Source organism: Buceros rhinoceros, unplaced genomic scaffold (assembly GCF_000710305.1).
Source record: "Buceros rhinoceros silvestris isolate BGI_N320 unplaced genomic scaffold, ASM71030v1 scaffold391, whole genome shotgun sequence".
Lineage (NCBI taxonomy): Eukaryota > Metazoa > Chordata > Aves > Bucerotiformes > Bucerotidae > Buceros > Buceros rhinoceros.
In genome coordinates this window covers 49,477-64,538 of record NW_010395804.1, presented here as the reverse complement: position 1 = coordinate 64,538, position 15,062 = coordinate 49,477, and the positions used below count along the sequence as shown (strand labels likewise).

General features: G+C 39.3%; 1 protein-coding gene across 1 annotated transcript in view; it reads right to left on the bottom strand.

Moving 5' to 3' along the window:
* Window positions 1–2,246: 2,246 nt before the first annotated feature.
* LOC104501784 (tetratricopeptide repeat protein 7B-like) overlaps window positions 2,247–15,062 on the bottom strand; it is a gene marked incomplete at its 5' end in the record, with an annotated part of 54,258 nt that continues 41,442 nt past the window's right edge. The window contains one exon of the mRNA XM_010145658.1: window positions 2,247–3,243. Within this exon, the coding sequence (XP_010143960.1) occupies window positions 3,022–3,243 (222 nt within the window). The remainder of the gene's footprint in view (window positions 3,244–15,062) is intronic.

The following is a 15,062-nucleotide window of genomic DNA, read 5'->3' as shown; positions in this document are numbered from 1 at the left end:
AGCCTTTACTAGGCTTCTACGCAAAGCTTAGGAAAACCCTGGAGCAAACGAACAAGGGGATGGCTTAGTTTTCAGCTGGATCAGCTCCCGATTTACCCCACCATTCATCTGAGAAGCTGTTACTTCTGACAGGCTGCAGGAGCAAGAGCACACATAGATTTCTCTATCTACACAGAGATCTGGTCAGCCACAAAGTGCAGGAGCGACCCTCATGCAGATGACACTGACCCAGTGGCTCCTAGAGGAATACCTCCCTGGGACCGGCTGTTCACAACCGCATTTCTCACTTTCCTGCCATGACTGGGATACCAGAGTGGTCTGAGAGAGGTTTACGAAAGGCAGATCTTTCTCTCTATCAACTAAAATAGATATAAAAATACTTTTTGCCTTCTTAAATGATTAAAAAAAATACAGCTGTAAAAGCTTATACCCTTTTTTCTTAAAGCTGAGAACTCAGTTTAAACAAGTGTTGCTGTTCAATTAATATGCAGCAAGGACTTCCCCTTCTGTTTGAAAATTCCTGAATGTACAGTCTTACAGTGATGATCCACTTTCAAAAATAGGTAGCTGAGCCTATTCCACAGAGGTAGAAGCTTGTGGATTTACAGCGAAACTGATTCCAGTGTAAGAAAAACTAAGCAGGTATTCAGGTTCACCTGATACACACCACAGCAGTGACAACTCCTCCACTAATGAAAGATATAAGGCAATTAGACTTCTAACCTTTTCACTTCAAGATTTTATCAAAAGAGACCAGGGCTTTAAATGAAACGAGAAGAATCAAAGGTAAATTCTGCTATTACAAATTCTCCTATTCCCCACTTTCATCTGAAGCTCTCTGGAGAAAGGCCACCAGTCTCAGATCTAAGTGCAAACTGCCTTGTTAGAAAAGCTTTGATATTATAATAAAAGGTGAATAAATAGTGCAAAGGAGCATGTCTGTGAAAGGTATTACAAACTGGAGTAACTGAACTGTGATAGCAGAAAGGCTCAGGAAGAACTGAATTAAACGAATACCGGTTTTGTGGTATCTTTTGGTACACCAGGTACCATATAGCGGGTGCTAAAAGACAGCAGGGCCGGAGCATGTATTATGAGCTGGGATTAGAAAAGAGAGAACAGTTGGCAAATAGAAAAAAGAAGAAAAAAAGCCAAGGCCATTTTGAAGAAAATATGCAAAAAGGCACTTTAAAAGGGGAAGGAAAACAGACAACTTTGATGTTTTCACAGTGCGCAAGATGACACTATTTCTACAGGCTTTTAGATAGAATTGAAAACACTACCGATGGCAGCCTTTTGGTCCACTTTACAGAAAACATATGGTCCAAGCACTAAGCAGATACAATCTGAAAGTAGCCTCAGCCTAAAGGGCACGTGAAAATGCCAAGGGGAAAAAAGCAGAGGTAAAAGTGAAGAGCTCCCCCAGGTTTAAGTCTTCTGGCATTTGGAGACTCTCACTGGAGCGTGCAGAGACTGTATCACAGTGAGGATCCTCCACGCATTTGAGGTGAGTAAACTGGTGAGCAACAAAGAAGAACATTTGCAGTTAGTTTCTGAATCATCTGCTATCTTGTGCTAAGCACTTCAAAACTGCTTCTTGTGAAAATCAGGCAAATACCAAGGAGAACCAAGTCAAACGGGTAACCTGGAATTCTCCCCAGGCTCCATACGAGCCCGATGGTGTAAACGAGCAGACTCTAGACTACCCCAGCTCACATACCCTGAATATTTGCTGCAACAAATGACTCTTCTCCATGCCAGGAACACTGGCAATTATTTGTCTACTAAAGATTTGGCCCTATTACCACTGAAGTGGCAGTAACATGTTACCAGCCAACTTCTCCTTCAAAGGACACAAAGTGCAGGAGATGTTGAGAAAGAACTAAGAAGATGGGTGAAGAAAAACTGAATAGTGTGTAAATATTTAACATGCTCTTCCCAAGCACTACCAAGGTATATGTAAATGTCCATGTATTATGTAGAGGCAGAGTAATCTGTCTTCATCGAGAGCTGGAGCGGAAGGACTGAAAGAGGAGGAAAAGTGAAGATGTAAGGGAACCTGAAATCTAAGATAAGAATGCCACTGGCAAACACAGTAGCAGCTTCTCTTCTCTAGAGTGGCCTTGGGACATTTGATTCTGGTGTCATTCATCTTCGAGGCCAGCCAGCCACAGGCCTTGCACCATAAAAATCTCTTCACAAGCCATCTATTTCCCCCTGGGTTCTTAACCAGGACACAGGAAAGGTTCCATTTAAAAATCATTTTATTATTAACATAATCTTCCCATTTAGCCGGTGTGGGTCATGTATAAGGAATGTCAGTAAATATTCCATTTGAGACTTCTTTTTACATATTTCCATTGATAAATAAACTCTGAATTCACATAAAAAAGTTAAACTTAAATAACTAATATATTTTTTGTAACAGGCATACATTGGTAAAATATAAATATTCTTGTACTCAGCTTTTGCTCTAAATAGAGATAATGGTTAGCCACACATCACAGCTATTAACAACTGAAAACAAGAACTCAACTGATTTTCTGGCCTGGACTGAAATAGAGATGGAAACAGAAAATTCACATTTTGACTTTGGGCTGAAGGAGATGGAAAGGCAGGACAAGAACAGTTTTATTAACAGCCTTCTTAAAAATAGTCTGCTCTGCCACTGAATTTTAACTTATTCTACATTTGGTAGTTGATTCCACTATAATTTTATGTAACACTCAAGTATCACTAACAAAGTATGGCACATCATCCATGAACAAGGTAACGATGTTTTAAAACTACCAGGGCAAAAATGCAGGTGGTAGGAGTGATTTCCTTCTGGCTAGCCATTGTTTCCCCTCAGTCTAACATCAATATATTGCATCATGTCACTGTTTTGGCCACTTTCCCGCAAAAGACTGTAGTTTGTTACCTGTAGCTCTAAAGTTTTTCAAACTAACCGGTTACCAGGCAGCCTGATACAATGGGTTTCCTCAACCAGAAGACAGACCAAAATTGGAGCCGGATGTCCTTTCAAAGGATTCTGGGAATGATGGTAAAAGGGACCACGGGACTGCTAGCTTCAAGCTCCAGTGCCGTCAGGAAGCATTCGGTTGCAGCATCATCATTGCCTTGAGCCTGCAGTACCTCTCCCAGGCCATTCCAGACCTCGTGGGCTGTGGAGTTCACCTGGACGGCATCTCTGAGAATCTTCTCTGCCAAGCTGTAGCGCCCAAGCTGGTGAAGTATCAAAGCCTGCAAGAAAACAAAGGAAAAAATGGTTGAGATTGGCCAGTAGGTCTTTCCTAAAGTTCAAATACTATACTGCAACAGAGAAATAAGCATTTGTAGCTCTTGGGTTCAAAGTGTTATAGAAGACTACAAGATACCTTCCTTTCTTTCTTTTTTTTGGGGGGTAAAGAGAAGAAATGACCTGAAGCAGCTCTAGCTTCAGTACCAGGCTACTCCAAAAAACAAGGAGTCAGGTAGCTTTATTAGGAAACACAGACACTGAAATACAAGAAGTTGAACAACAAAAACTCCACCCAAACACCAAAAATCACAGAGTACCTGAGCTTTTGTTGCAAGTTACCATGTCTAAAGTCCTACTAAGGTGTGTAAGCTGAAGTGTTCATAACCTGCCTGCACATCTCGGCACCCAGCCCATGTCTTATGACATCTGAGATGACACATGCACCGTCAGCTCTCAAGGAGTAACGAACCAAGTTCAGTCCAACAGGCCACCCCCACGGTATTTGATTCAACCTGCGGATCAGGAAGCATGCTGGGACTAATACTGCACCAGTGTAGAGCACCAGAGCTCCAGCAGGCAGGTAACTTCCTTGGAAGCTTCCTAAACACAGATTCTTCATCTTCCTCTGTGGAATGGGATCCAATTCAACATCACATGATCCGAGAGGATGTCCAAACCCACTAGGATATGGGCTGAATGAGGCAGTGGAAATCTCTACCCATCACATTCAGCTACGTTACTGTGCCAGGAAAGTCGTGGAATGACCCAGGAACACAGCTTTATTCCAGGATTATAATAATCCTAATGATGTTATCCATTTTTACCTTGTGATTCTGTACTGCAAAATGCACATGGACCACAAATCTTTATTTTCCAGAGAGGCATCCTGATTACATGCTTACAGGTTCAATGCGACTTCTTCCTTCCCAGTCCTTCGACTCCTTCGACCACAATTTCTTTTCTTTCTTTTTGTACATCTGTCCCTCAAATCCATATCATTTTAGGTGCTGATAATTAGAAAGTACTGAAATTCCATGCAACCCCAGAATTATCCACCATACATTCCTGGAATTCTGCCCACCGGGCTGACTTTCAGTGTGGGCAGACTGCTAACTCCATCCTACAGAGCAACAGAGCAGACCATGCTCTGAAGAACAATATAAAGAGTGCTGTATAGTATTGATTAGTAAGTAAATAAATGCAACAAAGGCTAATGTCTAGCAGCCTAGCAGACGTTCTCACACAACGGTACTAGAGGGCTTTTCTGGTTTGGGATTTTTTTTTTTTTTTGAGCTGTCAAGTGAGTTAGCATTTCTAGAGCATGTGAACGGTACTTTCAATCCAAAAATCAGGTAACTTTGAGGGTTGGTGTTTTTTCCCTGCAGGAAAGTGATTATAGGGATTGGTAGGTATCAGATGTGAAACTACAAAAAATGAAGAAAGGAGGTGGAATATAAGAAAGTGGTTTTTCTCTATGCACCATATCTTAGTAAAATTAAAATGTTCTTAATTTTTGATACAAGATTCTATAATTAGTTTTCAAAGATCTCCTGTTTTTTTCTGTGCGGATTTGTGTATTTTACACCAAATATATTATTTATTTCAATATTGGTAATACTTTTTTCCCCCAAATATGCCAGACTATTTTCCCCACTTGCTAAGGATACAAGCTGTTCTTTTCAAGACCAAAGAACCACATTTTGCATATATATAAGCCCGTTGATGGGAACAGAAACACGTTATGTCACATCTGCCCTATTCTGTACGGAAAAAACCGTAGCTGGGATTTTCTAGGTGATAGAACTAGAGCAAATACTAGCTGTTTGCCCGCTGTTACACTTTTCTAAGAATATAAGCTATTTAGCACCAGGTGAATGAACTGCTGTTGCCTAGGCAATCAGGTCACATCCTGTACCCTCATGTTTTGAGGGCACAGCTTTTTAGAGGGACAGTCTCCCCCAGATCTGTGTTTTACGAGTGCCTTGGGCTGAGGCACTGAGCTTTGCTTCCAAAGAACCAATGGAGAGAAAATTAGACTCGTTTCATGCAGAGCATCAAAGGACAGTGACATTTGGTCACTATAGCTGTGGGCTGAGCTCAAACAAGTGAGCTAGAGAAAGAAAACACAATACCCTCTGATTCAGTGACTCTCTCAGAATACTGGTCAGATGTCATATATTGTGAGTGTCCAGCTTGCAGATCTCATTTCCCAATGATTTCATTACAATTCCGAGGCACAGAACATTTCAAATTGTTTGTGGTCCTTGCCTGACTTTGCTCTACTAAGCATTAGACTACAGACCGCAGGGAGAAGGAACAGGCATGTCTATCATGCAGCAACATCCTTCAGTGACCTTGTACCATCAACCATCCAAGAAAACCAACCTTCAGTTTACCAGCTGTCACCATATGCTTGCTCTCTGTACTAAACCCTTCTGGACAAACCAAAACCAAAAAAAAAAAAAAAAAAAACCCCAAAAAGATAAATTAATCTATGTATTTCAACTATTTCCATAATCTCTTTTTCCTGTAATTAAAAAAGAACATCCAAAAGCAAAAAAAAAAAAAAAAAATCCCCAAACCACTAAACCCAACAATCCCCCCCAAAACCCCCAAAACAAAATTCCTCTAAGGCTTCACAGAAGGGTACCGGAGTGACACATGGCTCACACCTTCAGACTTGGCATGTTAGTTTAAAATCTAAACAGAATGCTTTCTCCCTATGCTCCTTCCACAAACAGGAATATAAACCTCAAAAAAAAACCCCAAAACCCAACCAACCTCAAAACCAACCAAACCAAAAACGTGATAAGGATTTTGAAACCTGAATCAGTTAGAAAAACTGCTATATAATCATGTGAATAAGTAAAAAGAAATACCGTTAGAAAAACACACATTCTATAAAAGATAGTGAAACCAATAAGCTCCTCAGGAATTACACAAATCTAAGGCAATCAAGTGCTGCAGCACTCGACAGAGGTTTTTAAGACAACTGTTGGCATCCTGCTAAGAGAAAGCCAGATCTTTCCTGCTATTGCACCTCTTTCACTAGCTCTTTTACAGGAAAGACTGATAAATTTACGACATTTGCTTCTAACACAGTTATAAAAGCCTCTAATGTGTGTGGGCTTCTTCATTTTACAGCTCAGTACAAATTTTGTTCATTACTTCTCCCCATGTTTGGTTTGCTGGGGGTTGGTTCTTTCGGGGTTGTTGTGGTTTTGGTTTTTTTTGCAAGCCACTTGATCTCCCCTAAGTGTGTTAAGGCTTCCAGCTTCTGTCTGTTCAGGATGTCTTTATGTTGTAAATTCTCTAAGCAAATCTTAATTTTTCTTTAGCCAGTTCTACATTATAGAGGTTGATTTTGTAGCTCAAAAAAACTCCAAGAGAAACTCTAATCAGAAATGGCACAGGCAGAAAGTGAAGGGAATCTCTGAAGAAACAAAGGGACTTTTTTGGGCCATCATCACAAGAAGTGAAAGCAGTGCTTCATGTCTCTGATTCGTTGATATTTATACTAGTCACTTCGAATAAACAGTACTCATAGGTTTGTGGAGTTCAGATGGTTTTTGCTCAAGGAAAGGTCAACAGCCCTCTACAGTGCCCAGGCCATCATCAGGGCTCAGAGCTGAGAGTAGCAGGGACTTTTCAAGTTCCATAGCCTACAGACTGACTTTCTAAAAAAAGAGTATTACTGTGTGCTTCTTGCGACAGTGAGGTACTGTCGTCACTACAAACAAGGTTCTACACAAGCTTCATATCACAACAGAACAAAACACTCCAGGAATTAATAGAAGAAAAAAAGCACTTCCAGCTGTTTTCTCTGCCGCAGGTTATTTTCAAGATCTTGTTAGTTCTTTCCTCATCCAGTCCAGAGTCACAAAGTCACCCTCTAGTTGGTCAATGCTTTTACAGGTGTTTCCTCCCTCGATCATCACCCTTCCACTTTATTTACATTGCTCCACACACAAAACTGCTATTCACATAACCAAAACTGCTTTGGTTATTCCACCAAATCATCTGTCCAAGGATTGTTTTTATAAGGCTCAGCCAAACCAGGCCCTACCCCTGACTGAAGACCTTTGACACTGTTGTCAAACGGAAGGAATTTGTTCTGTATTATTCAATATATCCTAGATACCCACACAAATACAGCCCAGGAAAACAGCTATTAAGCCTGAATAGACAGAAATATCTTACTGTATGGCTGAATCTTACATCTCACTGTATGTTTGGCTGAATAACACACATTTGTACTTCACTTGCATGTATTAAGGAATGGGGATTATATCTTCAGTGTTTCGGATATTATCTTGGGACTAATCATGTTTAGTGTTTTAATTAATGACACATCACAAGAATTATGAGAGTGATGATACAATTAGATAAGAAAAAGTTAAAAGGATACGATATGGAAAGCAACAGGCTGATCATGAGAACTAGGATAACAGAAATATGGTAACAATCAGTAAAAGAAAGTGGAAAATAACACAACGGTAACACAAAAGTTCTGCGCCATGGTGGAATCCCATCGAACAAGCAGCTTGGGAGGAAGATTAGCTACATCAGGCAACCACAGGATGACAGTGCAAAAAGGTGCCAGTGTTAAAAAGCAAAACTCAAATGCCATCAGAGAAGATTTCCAGCAGAGAGAAAGACAACAGAGACAGCTAAAGTAGGGTCTCCTCTGGCACCTTGTGTAGCATCCTCTATTCAACAAAAGCCATTCAAACTGGAACAGGCACAGAAAATTACTATTGAGATGGTTAATAAAAATCTTAATTTATAAGAGGAGACTAACAGACTCAGGTTGTTTAACTTAGCAAATTGGAAGCTGAGAGGAGATGAAGTTACTTGCTATAAAACAGAAGAGAGAACAGAATAGAGAAAACTATTTTAGTTAGAGAATAATGTTGGCACAAGAATCCAAGAACCCATGCGTATAAATTGGCTGCAAGTTCACCAAAAAAAGTTGAAAACATTCCTAGCAACTGCAGCAAAGACATTTTGGAACAGCCTTCTACCCAAAGTAGAAAGGTGCAAAACATTGTTAAGACTGAGTCCTACAAGAAGAGCTTGCATGGTCTGAGGGGACAGGCAGCTTCTGCTGCTGAGAACAGTATCAGGTTTTCTCTCAACTGCATTGAGAGAAAAGAGAGTGGTAACATTTTCATGCATATGTAATACACTACTTGATGCTTCTGATGTAAGAACAACTTTCTCTTGATTCCTTGGGTTTCACTGAAGAATAAGGTGCAGGGAACTGTCCAACTAATGAATACAAAGATTATAAAGCAAAATTATGGTAGGTAACCAGCTTATTTGTGAAAGAAGAAAACTAGTATTGTATATAGACAAAAATAATGCATTATGAAATCTTCAAATCCATTAGGCCTCTTTAAACAAACAAACAACAGAGCCCACACTGTATTCACAATCTTTTGGGCACAGAAAGATGCATAATGGAATTTTCAAATGCATGTATGAGGAGATGTTTAATCGGCATTCACTCCAACAGGAGCTAAATCCTACTCTACCTAGGCAACTTTCAGTATGTCATTACATACCTATCTTCAACCTCGACTAAGTTTTAAAGGTATCTGTTTATCTACGGTGATGGCACAGGAAAACCAATAATTACAATTAATACCTTCTTCAATAACCCAGAATTATATTTTGATATATTAGACATGTCAAAATTATATTTTCACATAGTTATTTTTCCCCTTGCAGTTCAACATATTAAGGTAATTTTTCATTAGCTAAATGTAAGCATTTTTAAAAAAGGAAATCTTGCAAATGAATTCTGATTTTCCAAATGCAGCTTTACACATTCTCCAAGTAAAACCTTCAGTTAGCAAATGCAAATGCATTTATTTCTTCATAAAGTATCATCCCTGTCCTGGATTTGGCTAGGATAGGGTTACTTTCCAGAGCCAGGATAGCCAGAGGGAACCAGACAATGATATTTGATGCACACAAATCACACACATGCACATATACATGCATGATGGAGACCTTATTTAGCTAAGAAATACCCCTCAAAGCTAAAAGTTTCCCTTGCAAAAACTACAGTAATAAGAAAATATTACGAGCATATGAAAATAAAAAATGGACTGATTTTGCTTTTAATGAGAGTAGGGAGACAGAAGGACAGTGGAAATACTACTTGCCTGGTTTGAGGATGACCTGCTGAGGCCCAATAAGCTAACAACTGCAAATATCAGATGTAGAGACACACAGATTTGAAATATCATTTTAAGAAGTTAAAATACAAGGCCTAAAGAACTCACTACACCCAACTCCTCACTCATTTTCCCAGTTCACTACTTTATTTTTTACAAACAAGTCCCAGCCTGCCTACGAAAGAATCAACTCAACCGTGGTATGCAGCCAGACATGATCGAAACATCCCATCTTCTCTAAAAAACTTGACAACCAAGGATTATGACCATAAACAGTTACAAAACTTAAGATGCAATGTATGCATTGCAAATCCATATGCACTGTAATTTTAGCATCACAAAACTGCCCCTTGTTACATGCTGGTTTTTCAGCCTATTTTGCATGTGTTAAGGTGGCTGCTATTTTCAAACAAATCTTTCAAACTTGAAGGTTTACCAGAGACCTGACAGTGTTATGCTATAATAATGAAACAGAAGGAGTGTTAGTGAGGCAAAATGAGAAGAACTTGTCATGATATATGGAAAAATAAGTAAAATTCCGCAGCTGATATTTCCCATCCTCTGTGACAAAAATACACATTTTAAATGCATTCTGTAATAAATATTTTACACTTACATAAAGTGAAATAGCATATGCTCGCCTATTTTCCTTTTAGCTGATGAATTTGTGCTGAAACATGTCCACCTAATGGAAGTATGACTTTGCACAAGAAATCATTTATTAACAACTCCTTTTGAAGTCATGTACCAAGAACACTCGCATGTTTAGTCATTGTAAGTAACTATTCTCTCAAGTGTGAAAAAATCGTGACGTGGTGCATCAGTTTGGAAGAAGCCATACCATCTGAAAAATGATGAATAAACAGAGTTCTGCAATGACAGTCACAGACGCATTTCAGTGCAGGGATTTTGAAGGGTGTCCATCTTAAAAGTTTAAGGTGGTGGATCGACCACCACCACTTACAAGTAAAGATAATTTTCTGATAAATAAATAAATAAGTAAATATTTTTTTGAAATCTGAAAAGAAACTGCAACATACATATAATTTGTTTCCAAAACGCACAATACAAAACTACTTATCTTGTTTTCTCTAATAATGCAATTATTTTGAATAATAGAAAGTGTAATTCTTCAAATATGCTCAAAAAAATATTTCCTAGCAGCTCAGTATGGATTTTTTTTTAAATGAGGACAACCAACTAATAATTCTACAGCTGATCACTCACTAAACCAAACCAAAGCAATTGATGAACAAATAAGAACTTTCAACTGCAGCCAACATTTTTGTTCACTTCCTATCCCAAAACATCGCCTGTTCTACGCGTCCCTTCCAGCCTTGTCCCCCTCACTTGTCTTCCTCGATCCCCAGCACACCCAGAAACGGAGCTGTGTGCTGTGTGTCACCGCTGAAGCAAGCTCCCAACCCCTTTGTTATTTCTTTCCTCTTCCCCCTATGCTAACACACCCCCTAAGGTATCCGATTGCTTCCCCTGCTGCAAAACACCGGTTGCTAGGAGAAGACCTACTGCTTGGTAACAGATTTTTAAAACAACAAGTTCGGATTTGTTACTCACTGAACTTTACATTGACAGCGTGAAATAACGAACAAGCGTGGTTGTTAGTACATCTGTGTATTTATAACCCCCCTGAAAATTACTGACCCCTTCCAACAGGAATGTGCTTGCCTTTTAGTTCCTCACTGTTCACAGCCAATAGTGCAGAAAGGTTCAAAACTGAAGTTTGTTTTTTAAAATTGCTGATTATAGCCTTCCACCAAAAGGGAAGCTTTTGGAGGACTTCTCTTCCCATTAAAACAACATGATCTTGCAATAGTCTGCTGCAATTTTGATTTACACTTTATGTGAACATCCTAACAGCTTATGAAAGCACAGCATGACTGCCACACGATATTGTGAGAATTAATTTCGCTATAGCAACCACACTGAAAACAAGCAAAATATTTTACTGGTGGAGTGAAACAGTTAGTGACTTCAGAGATTATCTAGCTTTTTATCCACATCTGAATATTATACTGAACGCCTTACTTCATATGCTGTATCTACAAACACAGTAAAAGCATGACGATTCTCCTTTCAGAAGTCAAATGGCTACAGCTCTGGCAAGTACTGCATCACCACGGCCATCGGGGGTTAATTAAGTACAACCTTAGTCCACCAGTCCTGAATTTGGAGTACTTGCTGAATTTGGAGTATCTGGGGCAGACGTTTTACACTTTCTCCCAGCTGTGACACCACGAGGCAACATTGAAGTGTAGGTGATTTGTCTCTCCATCACCTCCCTCCATCCGGAAACTCGGGAGCCCTGTATCTTCTCTCCCCTCCCTCCCAGCACTGAAGCCACATCAGTGTCTTCTCACCTTTCCCACAAATGGGAAAAGAGGACTTCCCAGATGTATAGCATCCTTCAAGTACATACACCTGTGATGAAAACTGGTGCTGGAGAACACAGCTACAGACAGCGCTGTTCATGAAACGGGCCTATAGCAATTTCCTTTATTTAGTATATTCTTGTTTGTTGCCATTCATACACTCACCCCTTTTCCCCTACATAGACATTTTACAGATATAAGTGCACGACCTAATTACAGTATACTCACTAGTAAAATCTTACCATTTCATCAGACTACTCTGTGGCTGTGTTTCAACACTGCCTGGTTTCAAAAGCATGGCTAGGTTTACTACTGCATCATTGTGCTTCCCACAGAGACTCCTAGGTACTGTTTGCTACTGATGCCATTATTTTCCCAGTTTTGAGTCTAAGGGTTGGAAGTAGAGAAAACTGTATTTCTATTATTCAAGTCTTAGGACTAATATAAAACAGCTTTTAGTATCCAAGAGAGGAAAAAACCCCAAATCCTCCAAAAATTATACAAATGCAGAACAGACTAGAGAAACAGAAAACCTTAGAAGAAGATTCCTGAAATGAGGAGCCTCAAAGTCGGCCCATGGAGTCAATGTTCAAGCATTTGAGCAAAAGCTGAATTTTTCACAAGAACAGAGGATACTGGGAATTCAGAATCCCTCTGAAATTACTCCCCCTCTGAAAGTTCCGGGTTTTGAAAGATTGTGTTCCATGCAAAATTATCATAATGTCAAGAAATTAATGTTCTTTTGTCCATCAATCAACCACTGACAGACTTAAAGAATAAATAGTAAGAAATAGCAAGCAACAACTTTTTAAGAAGCTTTTTTCATTAATGACAGTTTTTCTATAAAATCACAGTGAACATACTGGTTGTATGTAGCTTCTGGAAATAGTGATTGGAAAAACTGATCACATATTCTAATGAAGAAATCCATCTAAAGTCCGGGGAATAGCTTGTGTATCAAAGAAACATCAGAGTTGCAGATCCAGTACTAGGTTCTGTGGTTAAAATTTATAATTAATAGAACTGTGAGAGTTCAAATCAAGTACTTTGGAGATCTTCAGCTAGATTGTTACGATATTGAAAGTTAGCACTTGTAGTCCACGCTGGTACACACTCAAGACTACAAAAACTAGCACGCACTTGTCTGAACTTTTGAGACTATGGAAAAGGCATTAAAAGTGAACAATACGCTTTTGAAGTACCTTTTTTTTGCATTTATGCATGTGCATTTCTCTCAAATACTCTGACAACTGCCATATTAAATATTGAGAGTCAGAACTGCAGTATAAGATTAAAGATGACCAGTCCTTTCATTACTGAAATAAACCAGAAATTCAAAGATTAAGACACATTATTCACATTTTTATTCCTTTTGCCCTTAGCCAAAGAGACTTTCATATGTAAGTATGTACATAACTATGTTATAACTAATGTCACTGTTTCAGTAGTATTATGTCACCACAACAGCACATGCTATACTGACAATTCAGTAACCTCTTTCCCCAGGAAAGAGACCATTTCCTCCCCCACAAAGCAGCTGTGAACTGCTATCTGTCCCTCAGGCTCAAGGCACTACAATGGGAAGAGCCATCTTCACCGCAGTTTGCAAAAAACCTCCCAGCATGAGAGGGAATGTACCTCCTTTCCCCGCCAGATTCTTAAATGACAGGCAGATGTTGTAGGTAGACTGTTAACCTGTCTGTCTGAGAGGATGAGCTAGCAGATCCACCTTTAAAGGAAGGCTTTTCAGAAGGCATACACCCTCCCATCTGTGCACCATCAGACGAAGATCAGAAGAACCAAACCCTAACCATTGGCTAAGAAAGGGCTTTTAGCACTTGCAGAAAAATAAAACCAATACATTTCCTTATATACTGACTTACCTTTCACAAAACCTGAAGAAGTTGAATATACTCTAAACCAAGGAAGAAGAAACTTTGGACAATTAAAGAGAGAAACCCAAATAGCAGTATTTTGGAAAAAAAACCCAAAAAACATTACAAATACTTTTCAAAAGCACAGGTCAGCTTTTGCCAGTACTCATTTGGAAGCAAACAGACACATGTAAGTGAAGTATCACCTACCTTTTACAATCCAACTCCATATAAGTCTACCAGGTTTCCTCACAACTATCTTTTTGTGGATCATTGTTAATTTTTTACTTAAAACTTGCCAAGAATAAGGTATTTTCAGTTTAAGTAACATCAGATCAGAAGAGCCCTCTTAGGTCATTCATTTTGCTCCCCTGTTGTTACAGACAACCTTAGCACAGGATTTCTTGTTCCGGAGTGTTTAGACTGTAGGAATCCTCTTCAAATCATCTTCCCAAATTTTTCCCTAGCCAGTTTGTTTTCACTTGTTTCAGTGCCAATGTCACCTAGCCTTATTCTGATTATGCTTATCCTTCCATGTTTACAAGAAGCATATAATTAAAATTTCTGTCTCCTCCCAGGAAATGCTCCAAAGACTTTCCAGTGCTACGGTTCAGTCACCTCAGTGCTCACTGTGTATAGGGACAACACTAAAACTACAAGCCAGTTTTGTCAACCAGCCACTTTACTTATAATCCTAAGACATAAGGCCAGCCCAGGAGGAAACCTCAAGTGAAACCCATGCTTTAGTTCACACTGAGGATACACTTGACCTGTTGGCCAGCCTCAACTGGTTTTACTGGGCATGGCAGTCTCCACATTTTAGGCACATGAAGCAACCGATGGAGCATGACCACCACCACCCTCCAGAAGGGAAGGAGAAATCTGTAGACTTATGAAATTCATGGTGACACTACAGTGCTGGTGAGATGATGACATTGATAATGGAGACATGATGTCCCATGTTGGGCTTGGCCAACTGATAAACAATAAAGATGTAGCTCAGATCAACCAGTACCCCAGCTCTCTGTTCTCCCCAGTCATTTCCACACTCTCTCTTGCTCTTGCATTTTTTATTTGTGAAAGTTATTGTATTTCTTCTTCTGAAGGGTCTCAACAACTCACTTTTAATCAAACTTTCTCCTGCAACTGCTCTTCCCATGCAGAGGCAGTATATTAAATATCCTACAATCTTTTGTTAAATTAGGTTTCACTAAATATTACTGAACTTATGATTTATTATTTCATCTACTAGTTATTCCAAAATTCTGGCCAAGTCCTCCATATTCTTCTACCAGCAAGTACTTGCCACCATCTCTATACTTTCATTTCCACTACTACTCTTACCTTTGTCATCCATAATGAATATCACATT